General features: G+C 39.6%; 1 protein-coding gene across 5 annotated transcripts in view; it reads left to right on the forward strand.

The window, feature by feature from the left end:
* Nucleotides 1-18,402: 18,402 nt before the first annotated feature.
* ZNF236 (zinc finger protein 236) overlaps nt 18,403-20,145 on the forward strand; it is a 77,535-nt gene continuing 75,792 nt past the window's right edge. For 2 of the 5 annotated variants that reach the window (XR_011000175.1, XM_068193928.1), the window contains exon 1: nt 18,403-18,646. Coding sequence is in view for 4 of the 5 variants with exons in the window: in XM_068193928.1 (XP_068050029.1) it covers nt 18,586-18,646 (61 nt within the window). In the remaining variant the exon portion in view is untranslated. The remainder of the gene's footprint in view (nt 18,647-20,145) is intronic. The other 3 variants (XM_068193915.1, XM_068193896.1, XM_068193904.1) reach the window with 3 other exon arrangements.

Genomic DNA, 20,145 nt, shown 5'->3' on the forward strand with positions numbered 1-20,145 from the left:
TCACAGTATTTTATTTATGCATGTTTACTGCAATAAAATAACACAGGAAAAGTTCATGCAGCACATAGTCACAACCCACACTTACGGACATTTATTTTAGAATAGGTGCTTCAATGACAATTCAGATCTAGATAAAACATCTAAAACTTGACTCTTCTAACCATCATTCCTGGTTTTGTTTAGTACATATTTTTATGTCCTTTTTTTGCTACCTTTATATCAAAAGTCTCACAGTATTTTGGAATAGGACTAGAATATTCTGTCACAGCAGAGAGACTATACTGTTTGTAGCTGAAGGAAGGATTTAAATGAATTAGTCATGCTGAAGCAAAGCAAAAGGAAAGAGTTTTAAGATCATACTTTTTTCAGTTGATGGTAAGATATAGCACAGTAGAAGAATAATGATTTTACTGCTTGCTTATTTAGCTTTATTTTTTCTTTTATAATGAAAATGCTTGTATTAATTCAAATTTACTACATCCTTATGTTAGTATATGCAACCCTGTATAAACAATGACACCACCTAATACTTCATATCTGTTCTATTATCTGGGTACCAGAAAGCCTTTTAAGAGTACGCTGTAGTATTAGCTGCCATCTTCTTTGTGTTCTGATTTCTTTATGTTGCCTTACCACAGTTTTATGTGCAAATTTCCTACAAATCTCTGTCTTTGAAATATGCAAACACAAAAAAGTGTTCATCACAAAAAAGTGAGATAACAACTGACCATGGATTTTCAGAGTGATCCTCTAAGGGCCTTGCTCCTTTGCCATCATGATTTGAAAAATCTCCCATAAAGTACAAAGGCATGAAGGGCATTAGGGCTGTGACAGAAGCTTTTGTCTGACCTTTTGTGGAATCAAGGGATTTAAATTAGTTCTGTAAATAACGGGCAACCCAGATAAAGATACGTCAATGAATAAATAACTTGTAGAAAAAGGTCTGTTCAGGTTAAAGCTGAATTCTTTATGTGCTCTTTTTGCTGAGTTGATTTTCTTTTCCAAGAGAAAAGAATATATGAGGAGGCAAAAACCTCATTTTTTTTCTCTCATACAAGATTTGCAAAGGACTGAAAGAATTGGCAAAATTAGTTAAATTCAATGTAAAGATTAAACAGTGATTTTTCATGTGTTGTGTGCTTACAAGTATGTTTTTAAATTCAGAGTGGTTTATTTATTCCTTCTTAGCTAATGAACAAGATGTTTAGTGGGCAGTAGGTGGTGCCTTGAGAGGCTATCCAGAACAGAGGCTAGACAGAGTAAAAGAAATAAAGTAATTATTTATTAAAAGGCCTTCAAAGGATACACCTTGGCCAGTACACGAGCCCAGCTGCGGCTACACCCACAATAGATGATGGATCACACGTTTTCACATTTTTATACATTTTGGTCCATTTACATATTTGGGTTAATTGTCCAATTACAGCTTCAGGTTATGAAGTCCCATCCTCCCAGATTGCTCTCATCAGTTGGCTGTTTATACTTCTTGGGCTTGACGCTGCAGCGGTGTCCTTGGTTCTCAGGCTGCAAAAGGATTGTTTTGTCCAACTGCCCTGTGAAGAGAACTTGCTAACACTTTATATGAAGTTCAGAGTTATATACTAATATATAGTACTGAATCTGGATAGCATGAAGGCTAAAACTTAAGGCATCATAGGAAGTAGGAATTAGAAGACTTAAAAAGGTGATAATGAACAGATTAAAATAATTCAAATAGACAATCTGTTCACACCTAACAATTGCTTTACTTTTTTTGTAACAAGCTAATACAGAATGTAGTTATAATTTTACTCAATTCCTACATAATAAGCACAGTTAATTGCACAAGAAAATGAAGTAGTGTTTTGCAAAACCTGAAAGTCTTTTAAAGGCACCTGTTTTCCGGAATGATAGCTTTGAAATTATAATATCTTCTAATAAGTAACTGTTATCAAAGAAAACAATAGGTGTTGGAGAGAAGACTGCAGAGAAGACTTCTTTTTTATATCCAGAATCACACAAAGCATTTCAAATTTAGTTGTCTACTCCTAAATTTGCCCTAAAGGCCACAAAATTAATTCTAAAACCTGTAGATATCATCAAGCTATTTTATATTACTATGAGACATTAAAAGTTTTGCTACACTATCAAGATAGATACTACAAGACCAAAAATCCAGAACCAAACTAGAAATTTGTATTTCTTAGAAGTAAAAAGGTCCACAATAAAGAAGGCATTTGAGTCAAGATTTATTTTTTAATATTTCCCCACTAATAATCACCAGTCTTTATCATCTCTGAGCAGTTGGAAAGAATTTGTGGAATACACCAGTGAACCTAAGGCTATGTCTATGCCAGTGAATTAAGCAGTACCTGTGACTCTTCCCAGACACTGGAATATGACTGGTCTGAAATTATGAGCAGTCCCTGACATGCTTTTGGCCTGTACTGACTAGCTGTCTCCCAAGCAATTCCCAGGCATGGAATTTCAACATCCCGCAGACCATTAGCACCAAAGGATTTGCATCTAGTCAGCCTGTTCTGGAGGCTGGCTCTGTTTGTTTACTGGTGTACTTGTGAGTCAGTCCACACCGGCTGGATTCTGGGCCTGGGAATATTCTTGGGAATGGTGTTATTTGCTGGTATAGACATCTCACCCTTTCTCTGTAGTGCTCAGGGCAAGTATGATGCTTAAGGAAGGTAAAGACCAAGTCAATGAAGTTTCATTCAGTTAGAATAACTTTTGATAACCTAATCCATATGGATGAGGTTTTTTCCTTTTTTTTTTAACAAGCCACCTTCCCCTTTTATTTTAATCCCACTGCAACAGATGCAACACAAAATTCAACTAAATTCAGAAACTGTTTGAAGTGCAGCTTGTTTTTTCTGTAAATTGATTAATCCCATGCAGTATGTCAGGCTGGAGTTACATCTAAAGGTAGCATATGCAATGTAGGTAGAATATCCAATGCTACCAGTAACCAGAGATGAGTGTCCACCACCTCAGGTCCTGGAAGCCAAGACAGCAAAGCATTATTCTGTGCTTCTGCAGAGCGCCTCTCTTGTTTTGGACAAATTATTGACAGCCCAGTCCATAATGTCTAACCTGTTAGGCTACAGGATTATGCCTCCTCTCTGCCTCCAGTACAATCCGTTTAAGCAGACCACCAGCTACCCTGATGGTAAAGGCAGCCCCAAAGAGATGATGATTTTAAATACTTCCAGCTGCAGAAAGACAAATTGGAAGGGCCAGAGGTTCCCATTTGAAGGTTCAATGCTCTAGCTATTGGGATAGATGGTACAGTACAACCAAAGTTTACTTCACTCCCTTCCTACTTTTAAGTACCTACTTTCAGAGGAAATCTAGATTCTTACCTTGTAGTCTGGGTATAGACATGCAAGTCTCAAACAGAATAAGTTTTCAGACAAACCTTTTACTGATACCTTTGAGATAATTCCAAATGACTTCTCAGAACATGATATTTCTGGGTTATCCAAACTTTGTCTAGTCCCCAAAACTTGGGCTTTGGATTCCATTTTCGAGTCCAAATCTCATAAAATTTAGTTGTGCTGTGCTGAAATTATGACACCTAATTACTGTAATAGCTTTGGCTTTTAAATCACTGCTATATTTACACTTCCTTGTCACTTGGGGTCAGAGGCAAAATTCCCTGGGGACTGCCTGCAGGTTGACTATTGCTTTGCTTCTCAACTGGAAAATCAAGATGCCTCTCCAAAAAGAAATCTCAGGTAGATAGCTGGACTGGCTCATACCTGAGCTCCTCCAGGCTGTGCAGACAAAGCTTCAGCTGATTTGGTTCTTTGAATTCAAACACAGATTTCAGAGTCAGCAGAAACAGTGTGGCCTTAACTTCCCATGTGTAATATGAGGAGTAGCAGAGCTTTTCTATCTTACAGCAATCAGGAAGATAATATATTCCCATTCTGGAGTCACTCAGGCAGTACACCATGGTAGCCAGTCAAAACACACAGCCAAAAAGATGGAAAGTTTTTGGGGGTGTAGAGGAGGCCGAATGATGGAGGTAGTTAAGGATCACAGACTCACAGTGTTCTATATCCTAGTGAAAGCTTCTCTACATGCACTGACTGAGTACAGCTGAAGGACAAGGTACTTGCAGCTCTGTGACACAGGAGCAGAGTGTGGTAGGTGCTAGCCAAAGCAGGCAGCCAGGGGAATCCTCAGCTGGGAGAACCTGGCTGCCTCCCAGCCTTGCTCATCTGCATATATATGTATATATATATATGTATGTATGAATGTGTATATATAAAAAATACACACACACACACATATATATGTATATCGGAACTTTTGAAAGAATCATTGTTTTAAATATGTCTTCTTGATTGGCTGATTTTTTTGTCTCATATCTAGAATAGAATAGAATAAATCTACAGATGTCTCATCTGCGATTATCCTCAGCTTTCACATACACCATGCCGTTAAACAATTATGTTGGTAGAAGTTTCTGTGCCTCTCTTCTCAGAAAAAAAAATAGGACTAAATATCTCAACAGTGCAGTAGTTGGAATATCTGTACTGGAGAAAAAATATAGGTAGGCACTCGAAAGATCTTCAAAAATGCAAAATATCTTTTCACACCTAGCACAGATATGGGTGAGCAAAGCTATTGGCTAAAAGCAGAAGGGAAGAAGGAATACCTAAATGGATTTCATGATAAAAGTGTTCATTTCTTCCACCTTAACCCCCCCACTTTACTAGTTTCCAGGTAATTCTAATTTAATTCCTTTCATTAACGTCTTACAGCTTGTTCAGCCAGCTCTGCAGACAACTGATTTTTATTACTACATGCCTCGGTGACTTTCTGTTCTAGGTTTTTTTTTTTTCTACTGGCTATACCATTCTTGAAATCTCTTCAAAATTGTATTGTTTGTCTTTTCATAGTCTAGTCTGTCTTTTCAATCAACCTTATCACTTATTTACCACATTCTTCTATAAATCAAATTCAATAGATATTATATAACAGCAAATATTTACTATTATGGTTGCTGTTTTCAGAGGTGTGATTTCAAGGTTTTTATTATGGTGCTGCTGCTAGTGAAAATTGCTGAAAAGAGAGAGAAGTAGCCTGATTACGATATGGTAACTATTTGACATGTGAAAGGACAATATTTGGAAAGCATTTTTCAATAATAAAAGAGCTTTTAAGAACCACAACCGAGAGTATTATGTGACAGTGCTGAAACTTCTTAATCAGATTGGTTTCACCCTTAATTAGAAAGGCAGAGTTCACACTGACACCTGCTGTTAAGATTGCCTAACTTTTTCCATCATAAGACCATTTTCAGCTTGATTGTGTGGAGTGATATTTTCTGAAGTAAGTGTCATATTCAGAATTAAATCAAAAGATAAAAAGGGAGAGTCCGTGTTTCAGATGAACTTGTGATTTTTTAGAATTACGTGGGGGATAACAGCTTGCTTACTTCCTATTGACTCTCAGTTATTTAATTTAAAAAAAATCAGTTATCTACATCCTTTGAAAAAAGAACTTGAAAATCAGCATTTTCACTCACTGAAGTTCTCTAGAGAGTCATTCATATTTTGCCAAGCTACAAGTCCCAGAAAAATCAGACAATACACACTGACTTAAGTGGAAAAGTATTACAATTCTACTTTCTTTTACCTCTGACAAATCACCAGGAGTAAAAAAAAAGACAGCTAGGGAACTCAAATACTGACAAAGTATGTAGGATGATGAAGACAGAGGTGTTGCAATGGGATGTATAAAATAGAAGAAGAATAGACAAGTTTGGTAAGACATGCAATGCCAGTGAAAAGAACAAATATTAGCAAGAAAAAAGAGAAGGAAACAAGAGGAAAAATTATAGAAGGCAACAAGCATTTTAATGATGAAGCATTAAATCATAACTTTAATATCTTGACAGTCCTCTGATCTTTAAAACCTGCCGTAATTTTCCATTTCCTTTTACTTACGTGTCTGCAAAAAAGATAACACATTTTTGTTGCTTCTTTGGTACTAAAATAATGAGGAAGTTCAGTGCCAATGACCTAGGTAGCCCAGGAGATATCTCATATGGAAGATGAGCCGGTAGTTGTTCTAACCTTCCCCACAGATAGTCAGCATCGAGGTTCTGTGAAGGTGACTGCATACCTGGAAGCTGAGTCCGGACATATGCTATTACAAAATCATTTGTTCTTCTCATAGAAGTGATTTTACTCCATTCATGTAACATAAGAAATATTCTCCATAAAATAAATGTTGTTTGAAATTACTGGCATCCCTAAGATTGCAATTGCTGACTGCTCATCTCCTAAGACCTACATATGAAATTTTTGTTTGTTTTTTATTTGGGATGATTTTACATCTTCTTCTCTTTATCACCTCTGAAGAGAATTTGGAATCAGAAAACTCAGGGGTTTGACTCTGAATTTTCTCCAAATTTTCTAAATTCAGTAAACCTATCAGCCTTTGCTGTTACAATGTGTATAAAATAAATATGAGTGACCTACGAGCAATATACAGAGCTTTCCACCCATACATTGGCAACTACATTTTGGCCCAGGTCAGCAGATGCTGAATGTAGCAAAGACTACAATTTACAAGGGCAATCCTCTATGTCCTTCTCTCATGTCACACAGCTCAGCATTTACACCTTCCTTCTCCTGTACTGGTGACTCACATGACCCCAACACGTCATGGTCATCTGCCACCTAACTAACTTCATTGCCTAGAACACCTGCAGTGATTTTAACCACAGCTCACCATAATTTAGCCACTACTGGTCTATATTAGACCAGCATTCATGAGCTGGCTGGAAATTACCTGGTTGTCTCAGCCTTATGGGGTTTTAAGATAGAAAATAGATAAATTGGTTCCTTTTTATTATTTAAATAATGAAGAATATTAAAATAAAGATTTGTTATGATGCTGAACTGACTGATGCATTTTTGAGCTGGTATAGTCTTCAAATACTGATAAAGGTTATAGAGAAAAATTAATTCAAGTAGTTGTCCTTAAATTGGAAAGTTTGGGGTTTGTTTAGTTTAGAGTCCCAGAAGGTCAGATGAAAGCTTCATGTAGAGCTGGACTCTGAAATACATTAAAAGATATATGCTTATCATTTGCATTTCAACAAAACAGTTAAATGAGTTAAAACATACAATACCTGGAAAATTGCGAATGTAAATTAGTATCAAACTAACTGCATTTGATTAAAAAATAAATTTTTCAGTATTTAGTGTTGAGTTGTGGTCATACACTTGCAAAGCATCTGTGCACAGAATGGCTGAGCAGCATTCACCATGTCTTTGGATGCCCTCAATGCGCTATCAAGAAGTATTTTGCTTATTACTTTAGTATCTCTGTTTATGGTTTTTGCCCTCTGACTTTTCCTTCAACTCTCTTTTTTTTTTTTTAATTGTGATTATAATTATTTGTTACCCCTAATTAATTTAGTTTCTTCCTGCTTCCTTTTTCCAGTTTTCCCCTTGTCACTGAGAATATCTCCTTTCAACAGTTGTAGCTTAAGTAATTTCTAATATGGAAGTTAATCTACGTCTCTGACCATCCTTGTTGAATTTGACTAAATGTTCTTTGGGTCCTTGTACTTTTTTGAGGTGGTAGGGAGGGACAAGACCAGAACTGCACAACATATTACAGATAGGGCAAAACCACAGATTTACATAGTGGCAGACCACCAGTCTCTCTTCTGTTCTTCCTTCTTTTCCTAATGGCTCCTGATATTTACTTTTTTGAACACTACTGAACACTGATGTTTCTGTGTGACTATCAATCACAACTCTCAACTCTCATTCCAGGCAGCTCATGGAAGTGAAATCAGTATTTCTTCTTTTTATGTACATCACTGAACATTTATCTACACTGAATTTCTGTTGCCATTTTATTGCTCAGTCACCAAGTTTTACTACCCTGAATAAATTAGTATAATCAAACTTGATTACCTCAGTGCTAACATGCTTTTTAAAGTAATATATAACCATGTTGAACAGCAAAGGCTTTAGCATAGATCATAAAGAACCTCATCTGTCTTCTACTGTGAAAACTGACCATTTACTCCTGTCTTCTAAGCATTTAACCATACAAGGGTCTTCCCTCTCATGATGTGGTGCAAAGTTTCCCTAAAAGCCTCTAGTAAGACATTTCTCATTTCTTTTGGAAAAAGCAAGTAAGCAACATCAACCACATCACAGTTATACATGTAACATGTTGATAAGCCTTCAGAAAGGCAAAAAACCCCATCATTTTATCAAGATATTAAGTAACTCTGCTCTTGATGGCTATTCTGCATTGTAGAGATATCATGCTTTAAAAAATGCTTAAGAATTTTTTACTTCCCTAGGTCTCTCCTTAAAAATTTTTCAAAAGTTGCCTTCAGATTTTCAGTTGTCCTTGGGTCCCAAGGCATCTTTAAGAAAGTTACCACCGTCATGTTTTAGGAGTCATTCAATTCTTTCAGGCTTGAATTCCTTCTGAACTCTGTCATGAACACCACCTTGTCCTGGCAACATGCTGCTCATTGTGTGCTCTGTTTTCTTCATGTGTGGTCTTCTGTAGCCACTTCTTTTCCATGTGGGTCCTCTGAGGACTCTCTCAGAAAGACAACTTTAGATCAGAATCTGCCCTGTTTCTTGTGCAGTAACTGCTGATGAAAATAATTAATGTAACTCCTCTGCAATGGCTTGACCTGAGCGCTCTCTTCATACCATGATTACTACCCTTGCCCTTCAAATTTTGGCTTAATTCCTGCTTTTGATATATTGGAAGAAATATTTGTTGCTACTTGTGTATTCCACTGCCAGATGCTCCTCAAAATTCTTGTCTTCTTGTGATTTTACATGCTACTTGCCAGAATATACAATTCTTTCTATTCTTTTAATGTGGACATCGTATTTTTGCAGAGCATCTCCTTGCTTTTGTTATCCTTGTCACTTCCTCCCTAGTATGTGGGTTTTCTTTTGCTATTTCCCACACTTACCTTTGTAAAGAGGGGGTGTTGGCCCAATGCTTCCAGTGTGGTGGTGACCAAAAAAAATTCAAGCGAAGTAAGAGGATTCCATTCTCTTAGCTGACATTTTTAACTTAACAAGGTGCTTCTTTCCCACAGATCCCCTTTTTGAGGAGCCCAACTGTGGTTACTCCTAGAACACCTAAGCCGAGCATGCTGCAGCAGCCGCTGCAGAGCAATCCCTGAGCTGTGAGGCTCTGGGGCAGCCCCTGGAAGCTGCTCTGACCCAGCTCAGGGTTGCATGTAGGCTGCAGACCCTCCTGGGCTCTGCCCAACCACCTGCCGCAGACCCATCTACTGAGTGATCTCCGTGGTACAGTCTCATGGTGTTTGACCTGTTGCTGCAGGCAAATAAGGCAGCCCATGATTATTCTCCTGCCTGATTTGGCTGCTTCTTTGTGGTCTTAGGATACTGAAACCAGTGTTACCATCTTTGCTGGGCAGTTACCAACCAAATGATGCATTTGATTTAGGCTTTGAATTTCTTTATGAATTGTGGATTCATAAGGTTGTTTGATGAAGCGGGGAGTTTCTTCATTGTATTCTAATTTTTAAGAAGTAAGTAACACCATATCATCACCATGAAGGCCTACTGAATTTTCTCCTTCATCAACAATTTTTTTGTTTTGGTGTTATAATTTGTAGACTAACTTTCTTCTGTCAAGCTTCTGGTAAGTGCACTATGCCACTTCTTCCACTTAGGGCTGGACTTGCTTCCCTCATTGTTTATCTTAGTTTTTAAGCAGTTGTTTCTGCCACATTTTCTTCTCTAATTGGCAGCCTATTTGATTTTTCTCTGCTTTGACTGATGTATCTGAAATTCCATAGCATTACCAGTACCACAATTTCCACTTCAGACCACATGTTCTTCTGAACATACTGGCTTTCTCAACACTTCTTTGTTTACAAGCTCATGATACTCCTGATTTTAAGTGCCAGAAGCCCAGTTCCCTAACGAACCCTCTCGTATGTCTTCCTTGTATAAAGCAATGTTTATAAATCCTAGTACATCTGGCAACCAGATTTTTGCAGCTTTGGTATCTGGCTGAGGGGATAGTATTTGTGTTTGGCACCCGTATATTGTGCTTGCCAAAAACTAAAAATACAAATCCTCAAAAATGGGGTCAGTTCCATAATCTCTTTCAAGTATGGTGTACCCTCTTGGACCATCATGCCAGCACAGCCCAGGGTGACAAGCTGTAGAGAGAAGAAAAATCAGTGTGAGAATGGTAGGGAGGGAATTTCTAAGTGAGAACAGCCACCAACTATTTCACAATGTGCAGTTACATCCTCAGAAGGGCTCTGTCTAAGCAATGCTTCTTCACATGAATTAACACTGTGAAAACATAAAACAATTAATTGTATTGTTTGCTATTGCACAAGTTTTTCAAAATTACAAGGCTATGAACATGAACATTTCTATCAGATTTTTCTAATAAATGTTTATAAGAATTTTTTTATTAGAATAATATTTCTGTTGTTCAAGGAAGTATAAATGCTTACTTTCTTACCCTCACCTTCCCTGCAAGCACATTCTTACTTCGTTTTGTGTTTTCTCACTGTGAGCTCATTTATATTAATATCTCTGTGCGTGATACAGAGTGAGAGGCTCCCACCAAAAAGCATAAAAAATACAGGTTTGTGAAATTATAAAGATTCCTGATTCATTTTCTAAAGAATGGATTAGCACTGGCTGCAGCAGGTAAGATCTTTGCCTTTCAAGAACTAAGCTGGGAAACTTAATTTTTTCTTCCTCAGGATCAAAGTATTTAGCCTACATTGCTACTTCAGGTTAAGTCCTATGCATAGTCTAACTCTGAAGCCTGTAAGTTGGTTCCACTGTAAATTTTGGGAGAAAAACATCTCCTATGCACTTGAATTGTTCAAGCTTCTGTGGTCTATGCAGCATCCAGACACCAGGGCTCTGCAGCATGTCCAAAGATGGAAAAATACAACAGATTTAAGGAAATACAAGTAGTGTCCAAGTACAAAGTTTTTTTTCCTATTAAAAAAATCCTTCACATGAAAAGACCAATGGTTCAAACATAGTCTTCATAGTGGAAAGAATATGTAATTTGTAATTTCTATTAATGGAAAGCCTTATTTCTGAAACTGCTTTGCAGGAGGGGTCTTTATCTGCAGAGGGCAGAATGATGTCCTGAGACTCTACTTGTTACTTGTAAAGGTGACTACATATTCCATGGCATATGAAGACAAGACCAGGGCAGTACCTGCTTTTAGAGGATTTCTAGGATTTTATGTTATCTCAAGAATTAATGAAAGAGTTTTTTTAAAAACAGAAAAACAACTGTGGTCAAGAATCTGGGGAAGACCAATACTGAATCATATAACAAAGGTGAATTGCAGAATTGTCAGATTAAAATTTTCATCATTTAGGAATTGGAATGAAGCTGCGGGAGATTGAACAAAAATGTACAAAAACTTCACATTAACATTATGAGGAGATATCAACAAACACAATATGGACAGCAACTCTCCAACAGAGCAGTCTCAGGGACAATTGGACTTTTAACAGAGGAAAAGAACAAAAAGATGGCTAAAAGCCTGCCCAAGAACCCACTCTCATTACCAAAACCATGAAAAAGCACTACAGAGCAGAAAAGACAAGCAAATTACAAGATCACATAAAATTGCTCATGATGTACTATGAAGAAAAAATTAGGTGATGGATAGACCTTCTGTTTGGGGTCATACACTTGGCAGCAGAAGAAATTATTGTGCCAACCCTTGTAGTCAAGAGAAAGGGAAATAGGAGAGGGAAGAGGAGAGGAAGAAGGGGAGAAGGAACAAAACGGCAACAGAAAACATAAACCTAGCCTATCATAAGACATCAAGACAAGGCAGCCTGCAAACAGGAAATTAAATGCCAAGTTCACAGTAAGGCATCAGTGAACCTACTAGGTTATGAAGACTCCTACATTATTACTTGTGAATAGAAAACAAAATTGAAACCATAACAAGATAGATTAAAATTATAAAATGCATGACCATAAAACCACAAGGACCATGCAATAAACCCCCCAAAAAAGACACACAAAGAAAGTATACAGAGAAGGCTTACAGGCTGAGATTTCAGGTAGTGCAGACAACACAGAAACTGGTGTCACTGAAAGAAACAATGAAACTTATTAGAGGTTTCTGACAAATGATTTAAAATAGATTCAAAAATTTTAAAAAATCAACACCCCATACTATCTAGAGCATGTGATACAATGATATCCCTGTAGCAAAGCTGCTGAAAGATTAGCAGGTTGTACGCGAAGGATTGGACCATCTTCCAGGCATGTTACACCCACAACAGAAAATAAAGCTCAGCTGGTGGAGAACCTGCATCACAGGATATACATTACATAAATAGATGAAAAACAGGAGAATCAAATGCAATAGAAAAGAGACAGCTCTGGTCACAGAGCCTCAGACTGATCTGTAAAAAACTGCACCCTTAGGAAAGCCGCACAAAAAAATTGTGATATCTGTGCTCGGTTTTAAACATGGAAGGAGACTTTAAATCCCAGTGTAGGAGCCAACCTAGGTAACATGGCTGTGTAGAAATTCATGGGAATCCAGTTAGAACTCTGACAACAAATGTAATGTCTATCCTTTAGATGAGCAGTTTGAGTTAGTGCCCAGCTGGCAGAAGGTGAAAGTCACACAGATGTGAAATATCTTAGTTCAGCAGCATATGTTAAAAGAAGATACTAGACTCAGTGCTGTTCTTATTTGATTAGTCATCCTGGTCTCAAAATAGATTTCACCTTTAGTACAGCTCTACTACTACAATACACTACAGTACAACCCTGCCTTACTGTACTGGATTTCTTCTTAAAATACTGAACTTTACATGCAGCCTCATGTCTGCCAATAAGATTTTTATGGATATTATTCAAGAGGCATTTACATTTTTCAATCTTCAATAAATGTGTGGGGGTTTGTAATGAGCGTAAACACTAGATTTTCACAGGGAATTAGTTTTTCATCAAAATACTATTTTCGACTGGAATAGCACCTTTAGAAGCAAGATAGTTGACTGTGCTGGAAACCCAAGTCCTTTAGTCACACAAAAGGAAATCAAGAAAGTGCAGGAGGCACCACTTCTTTGTAAATGAATAAACCAACCCAATAAAGCAGGAAAAAGTTTCCTTTCCTTGGAAATTAATATGTTAATGTTGGAAAACTACCTCTTTAGTGAAATCCTTCATAAACAATGCATACTGCAGTTCTCAAACTGTGTAATTTTAACAATTTCATCAATAGGCCTGGTGAACATATACCAGGCCTATTCTAGCTTCTTCTAGTATACCAATATGACAGAAGATTGTTGCTTTTATTGACATTTCCACATTACTGCAGGTTCTAGTTCAGGTTATGCACTATAACCATAAAGTTCCTATTCCCAGGACAGCTTATTTCACTTTGGCAACAGCACGAAGACAGTCTTAAGTTTATTTACTGTTTTGTACCAACAGTTGGCAAATACAGCGTTCAGGCCAGGCTGGATGGAGCTGGGAGCAAATCTGGTTTAGTGGAAAGTTCCCTACCCATGGCAGAGGGGTTGGAACTCAATGACCTTTAAGTCCCTTCCAACCCAAAGCATTCTATGAAATTTGATGGTATAGCTCTCGAAACACCTTTCTATGGAGGCTTGGCTCAACTGTTTATCTAGGAGACTGTCTCTCTTTCTCTCACTTCTGGCTGAACACAGAACCACAGAACTACTTTGGTGTATCAGCATTTTCAGCTGGGAAAACTGCGATTCTTTTTTCTTAAAATGCCATTGCCTGAAGCCAAACTAAGACACAAAAATGCATTCACTAGAAGTATGTTTGTTTCTACTTCACAAGCATTCAGACATGCAAAAGCCAAAGCATAAGAGTTCAAAAGGTGTTTTACTTACCTAAATGTCATTATTTTAAGCAAATTGTAGAGGGATTTTCCAGTCTGGAATACTACACATCTACAGCCTTAACTCAGGGAAAGTACGGTGCTGCCTTCTCCAGCTTGGAAAACATAGAGATTAAAATAGATTTCATATGACCCTTAAAATGACAAATAAAAATTAAACAAGAAAATAGAGCACATTCTAGTAATTTGTTTGAAAAATATAGAAAAATAATAAATTTGAAGTATTATTGGAATGGACTCCTCCTGAATTAAAATTCAAGCTAACATCAAAATTTTCAACCACTGGTTTCACTGATGAGTGCAGCAAATGATTTCACGTACCTTCTTAAATAAGAAAAAAAAAACAAACTCAAGGTTGATACATAAGCTGACAAACAGAAGCAGACTGTTCAAATCAACAGCAGTGAGACAGCTGGCATGGAAATTTTAGTCCAAAGATTTCAAGTATGGCAAAGCCATACGCAACTGAAAAAATATCTTACAATAGTGAAACAGTATCTGAAAACTGCAGATAGTACCCTGCTTAGTAATTAGCTTTACTGAAATGGTTCACTGAATTTCATTAGTTTGCCTTAACACAAAGGCAGCAGCACATCTAGTACTACTGGTTGGTAATAAAACCTAGAACTCTGTTCTGTGGCCTTGTGTTAACCTTAACTCTCTGTTGCTAAAGTTCATCTGTAGGTATGAAATAAGCATAACGTTAATTGTTGTATACTTTAAGGGATGACACTATAGCTGCTTTTCTGCCTAGAAATTAGTGATACCTAATAAAATTAATCATAGAAAGAGTTAAAGGCTAACCATCTCACACTGTACTACATTACAGATTCCATCTGGGAAATTGACCCATGTTTTCTTTGGATGGACAGCAGAGCATAAGTAATGGTCTGCTAGGCTCTCACCTGAGAAGGCACTGGGTTATAATGCTAGGCACACCCCAAAACCGAGAGTGTTCTGTGTAGCACTTCTAGAGTAATGCAGAGACTTTAGAGAGATACTGTAATTTGTGATTTTATTATTTACAAAATACAAAAATTTTGAAATATTTTGAAATATCAGCACTTCTGCAAATGCAGACAATAGAACCACTGACAAGTAGCACAGAAGTTATAGCAATGCATGCAGTACATTTCTTCCAGGAGCTGTGAAGTGCAGGGGGAAAATATCATGTCAATCACACAGACAAAGAAGGAAAATTACACAGAGATTAGACAGCTTGAAAATGTCTGTAAAGTTAGGCATATGATATATGAATTTCCTTACTAATAAAAATTTTCATATCCTCTTCAACACGTATTCCATACACTCTTCATAAACTACTTGTCTCCCAGTACCACAAGCTTCTTAAGGCTCTGAAGAAAAAAAATATGTCTATTCTGCTTTTATGCAGAGCTAGTTTTACACAGAATGAAAGTGATGCAGAAGTGTTAGAAGACTGATAGGCAACAACAAACATACCACATAAATTTGGAGCACATAATGAACAGATTTTTGCAGTACAAAATTAAACACAATTGTATGTACTACTGCTGAACACTGAAAGACATGCAGGGAACTATAACGTTGAAAAGCTAAAATAGAAATGAAAGTTGGCTTTTGCATTAAACAGTTTTCATTACTATCTGTACAGACAGAAGTTGCCTGCACATACAATCTCACATTCCTGTAAAATGTGCATCAGCTCAAAACTGAAAAGAAACTCAAAATTGGAGGTTCTTAATCCTAAAGCAGATGACCTCAACAAAAAATACAGACATACTTGATAATGAAGTTAGAATAAAATCAGGAGAAATATGTAAGATAATGAGGTTGTGCGAAGTTTTTCCAGATACTGATCCAGTTCGATTTCTTTGGTTTTGATTCCTGTCCCTGGGTTCTCTCTGAAATCACGCAAAAAGCTGTCACTTTGTTTCATGTACTTGCAGGTTGCAGTTCACTGCTAAAACGACCGGCGTTCTTAGTATTTTAGAACCATCCGACAGCCACCAGAGGCCACTGCTGTTCTTCGCTCTTTTCCTGCCTGCAGCTGGGCTGCAGCGAGTAGTGAGATCACAGAAGCCCCAGGCAATGGTCACACCAGCTTCAGTCCTCCTTTCCATTTTTATACAGCCAATGCTGCACTTCTGCAGAGAAAATTAAAAACAGTACACTTTTTATTGGCGGACCGAATGTGAAATTATCTAAATATTGGTTACCCAACCTTAGCCTTCAGGAAGAAACTAAACTTTGCATTCCAAAAGCCTGAATTCATCCATTGATATGATTAAATTGGGTTGATAAAGGCAAGTTTTTCGATGTAATTTAATTAGGTATCAGAAAGGTTTTAACTTAAGAAAAATACCCCAACATCCATTTGAAACAGAACAAGAAAAATGAATTATTGAAGTGATAATTAACATTCAATGATGAGAAAACTATTAAGTAATGGTTTGCTACTATGGTTTAAAGATATCAGTACACAACCCACCCACCCTGTTTTTTGATCAGTGACCTGAAGAACCTGACTAATACTACTTGCAGAGACTACAGAAAGTGACATTAAAGTAATAAATGTAACAAATGAACACAGGATCATCCAGGCTGGTTAATGCATCATATCAAACATGTTTTAATACAGGCTATTGAAACACTGTCTAGCTTGTAATAAAGAAACTGGACATATGCTGGCATATGGGGTGGGGGGAGGAAAAAGGGCAAGGCAATGAAAGGCAATGAAAATAACTTGACCATTTTAACAGTTTAGCAAATATTCAGCAGCAAGCCAGTTCAGTGGCAATGGACTTTGGATCCATTTTTGGCTGTAAGACTTGAGTTGTCAAAAAAATTTTAAAAAAGGTAGTTTGATCACTTGCAGGCAGTATTCTCATACCAGTTCCCTCAGTACAGAAATATACTCCATTTAAAAAGGTATTTAAAAATCAAAAGTTGCAGGAACCCCCATAACTCACAGGCTTTAGAGTCTTAAAATAGGTTGAACTAAAGAGATAATGGAAGAAGAATCAAGTAATTAATCAAAAGTATTTTGTATTGTTTTATTTAGCAAGAAAGAAGTGTAATAAACACCTAATTTTAGAAGCTCAACATTTGTCTATTAAATGATGACATATAGCAGTGCCTTTGGAAGCAATGAAGTGCTGAACATGCTGTCAAGAAAAGCATACACAACTTTATTGGTATCTGTCCAGAGAGCACAGGTCTACTGCACACAAGTTACAGGGGACAGAATCAAACACTATGGCCTATGATACCAAAAAATTGCTATTAAATGACCCAGTTATCTTTTATGAGAACTCACATCAAGATCTGGAGAGGAACTTCTGACAAGGCTCACTCACAAGGAGTGATAGGACAAGAGGGAATGACTTTAAACTGAAAGGAATTATTTACTGTGAGGGTAGTGAGACACTGGCACAAGCTGCCCAGAGAAGCTGTAGATGCTCCATTCCTGGAAGTGTTCAAGGCCAGGTTGGCTGGGGCTTGAACAACCTGGTCTAGTCAAAGGTGTCAACACTCATGGGCAGGGGCATTGGAATGAGATGATCTTTAGGGTCCCTTCCAACCCAAACTACCCTGTGATTCTACGATCTCCTTAGGCAGCAATTTGGTTCAGGTAGCAAAGCTTGGCCAGGGCACAGACAGACCAAACAATTCCAGCAAGTTCAGTCGGCTTCGGCAGCAAACTCCTCCTGCCCTGGCAGCTGTGTGGGCTGGAGGCTGCAACCTTTCTGGGCACCAGGTGAGTCCCATGTGCTCATTTTGCGCCCCCCAGCCTAAAACCAGAATTTATGGAGGCTGTGTGAGGAGAATGCAGACAACAGTCGATTGCAGGGAAGAGAATCACAGAATACCCACAGCTGGAAGGACCCATAAGCATCACAGAGTCCAACTCCCTGCCCTGCAGATGGTAGCCCCAAGATCCCACTGTGTGCCTGTGAGCATGACCCAAGCACTCCCTGAACTCAGCCAGGCTTGGTGCTGTGACCACCTCTCTGGGGAGCCTGTTCCACTGCCCGAACACCCTCTGTTGTGAAGAACCGTCTCCTAGTACCTAATATCCAACCTAAATTTGCCCTGACACAACTTCAGGCCATTGACCACGCGGCTCTGGCCGAGTCCTGCTAACTTTAAGGCTCTCACCCTCACAAAATCACAGAACTGTTAGAGTTGGAACGGACCTCTAGTCCAACCCCTCTGCCAAGGCAGGGTCAGCCACTGCAGGGGACACAGGTACGCGTCCACAGGCAGGCAGATGCACGGCGCCGAACCCCGACCGGCTCCGCTCCCGCTCCCAGGCCGGCTCCACAAGGGCGCCCTGCGGGCCCCGCCCGCTGCCGCACCCGGATGTACCGACCTCCCCCCACCCCGGCACGGGCCGGCGCATGCGCACCGGGGCCGCCGCCGCCGCCGCCCCTCACCCGCCGTGCGCCCCCCGCCCGGCCGGCCCTGCCGTGAGTTCGCCGCTGCCCCGCTCGCCCCCCGCCCGCCTCCCCCGGGAGCGCTGGCGTCCGCCCCCCGCAGCCCGTGTGTAGAGCCGGGCCCGCCCGCTCGTCCCCGCCCCTCCGTCCCCACTCCGCCCGTTGCCAAGAGTGTGTGTGTGTGGTGTGTCCGTGTGTGCGTGCGCCGGGGGGGGCGGGAGGGACGGGTTGGGGGCGGCCATGCCGAGGGGGCGGCCCCCCGAGCCCGGCGGGGAGAGTGGCGAGGCCGGCGCCGAGGCAGGTAACGAGCGCGGCCGGGCTGGCGCGATCCGCGTCCGGGGGTGGGAGGCGAGAAGCCTCCGCGGGCTCCGCATATAGTCCCCGGATATGGGGGAGGAAGGCCGGGTCTATTGTGCGAGGGTACAGGCGAGAGGGCGGAGGGGAGGAGAGGAGAGCGGAGGGAGCCGGGCTCGGCCCTGCGGAATGATACCGAGCGGGCAGCGGCGGAGCGGGCCGGGGCGGCCTCGCCGCCTCCCGCCGGGGCAGCGGCGGCCGTGGCTGTGATGGCCGGCGGAGGAGGGTTCCTCGGGCCTGGCCCTCCTCCTCCTCCTCCTCCTGCCGCGGTGCGGGACACGGAGGAAGAGCTCGGGCCAGCTTGCAGCGGGCAGGACGGGAAGGCTCCCCACTCCTTCCGCTGCTCCTCTCCCTCTTCTCCCGGCCACATTAACGAGACCTTCGAATAAAGCATGATAAACAAATAGGAAATGAGCTTCAGCTCGTCTGTCTCTCCGATTTACAAGGACGGCGTTATTTTTAAGTTTCTTGTTTTCCTTTAAAAACACATTTGCAGTCGCTTTCTTTGTGAATATATGTGTAAAAAAACCAAAACCAAGCTGTTTTTCTCTCCCAACATGTATTGGTCTCACGCCTAAGTTTTAACATTTTGATTGTATTTTATTGCCGTTGATGTCTGGGAAGTACTTTGAGGGCAGGATTGGTTTGAAGGACTGGGGAGCTTTTTTTTTGTTTTGACAGCAGTGGGTAGCTAGTGAGTTTTATGGCTCTTTTGTGTAGTTCGTTCCTGCTGATGTTACTGTGGTTTTGTGAGCAGTATCGAAATAAGGTCCACAAACAAAAAATGCTGTGATTCAGGTAGGCCTGAAACCCTCCTAAGTGACTTCTTCAGCACAAGCATGTAGCAGTAGGCATTTAATTGAAATATGTATTTTTTAACAGACAGAATGGAAAGAGATTTCATAAAGCATTTTAATACCATGCATATTTCAGTAATGAAAAGTCAGCCAATTAATATTTTCAGTATATATTCAGAATATTTTGTTTTCTTAATGTTTTCAGATGAGTTCTGGCTCTGCAATAGGAATGTGTAAGTGAGCCTTATGTGGAATATTTTTTGTAGAATTGAAATGTGCTGACAGGCAAAGAAAAAGCTGTACTGTTACGTGAGGGTTGGGAAGTTGGACAAGATTTTTTTCTGTAGTATGGAAAGCCAGATGGGCCACAGGTTCCTATCAGAAGTGGTGGGGTTTTTTTTTGTTTTGGTTTGGTTTGGGTTTTTTTTCCCCCCTTTTTTCTTTTTTTGTTGATTCTGTTGTGGCTATTGATCTCAGCCTTTGATCACTAAGTAATAAGGATATAAAGAAAGAAAGAACTTTTGGTGTTACTAGCTTTGGAGGTTGAGGTGGTTTTGTTTGTTTGCTTTATTATTTAAACTAAAAACGTACTCAAAGATCTACGTAGTCCTCTAGTAGTTTTTGAAAGGGTATGCATGTGTCATACATG

Source organism: Anomalospiza imberbis, chromosome 1 (genome assembly GCF_031753505.1).
Source record: "Anomalospiza imberbis isolate Cuckoo-Finch-1a 21T00152 chromosome 1, ASM3175350v1, whole genome shotgun sequence".
In the NCBI taxonomy this organism is placed as follows: Eukaryota; Metazoa; Chordata; class Aves; order Passeriformes; family Viduidae; genus Anomalospiza; species Anomalospiza imberbis.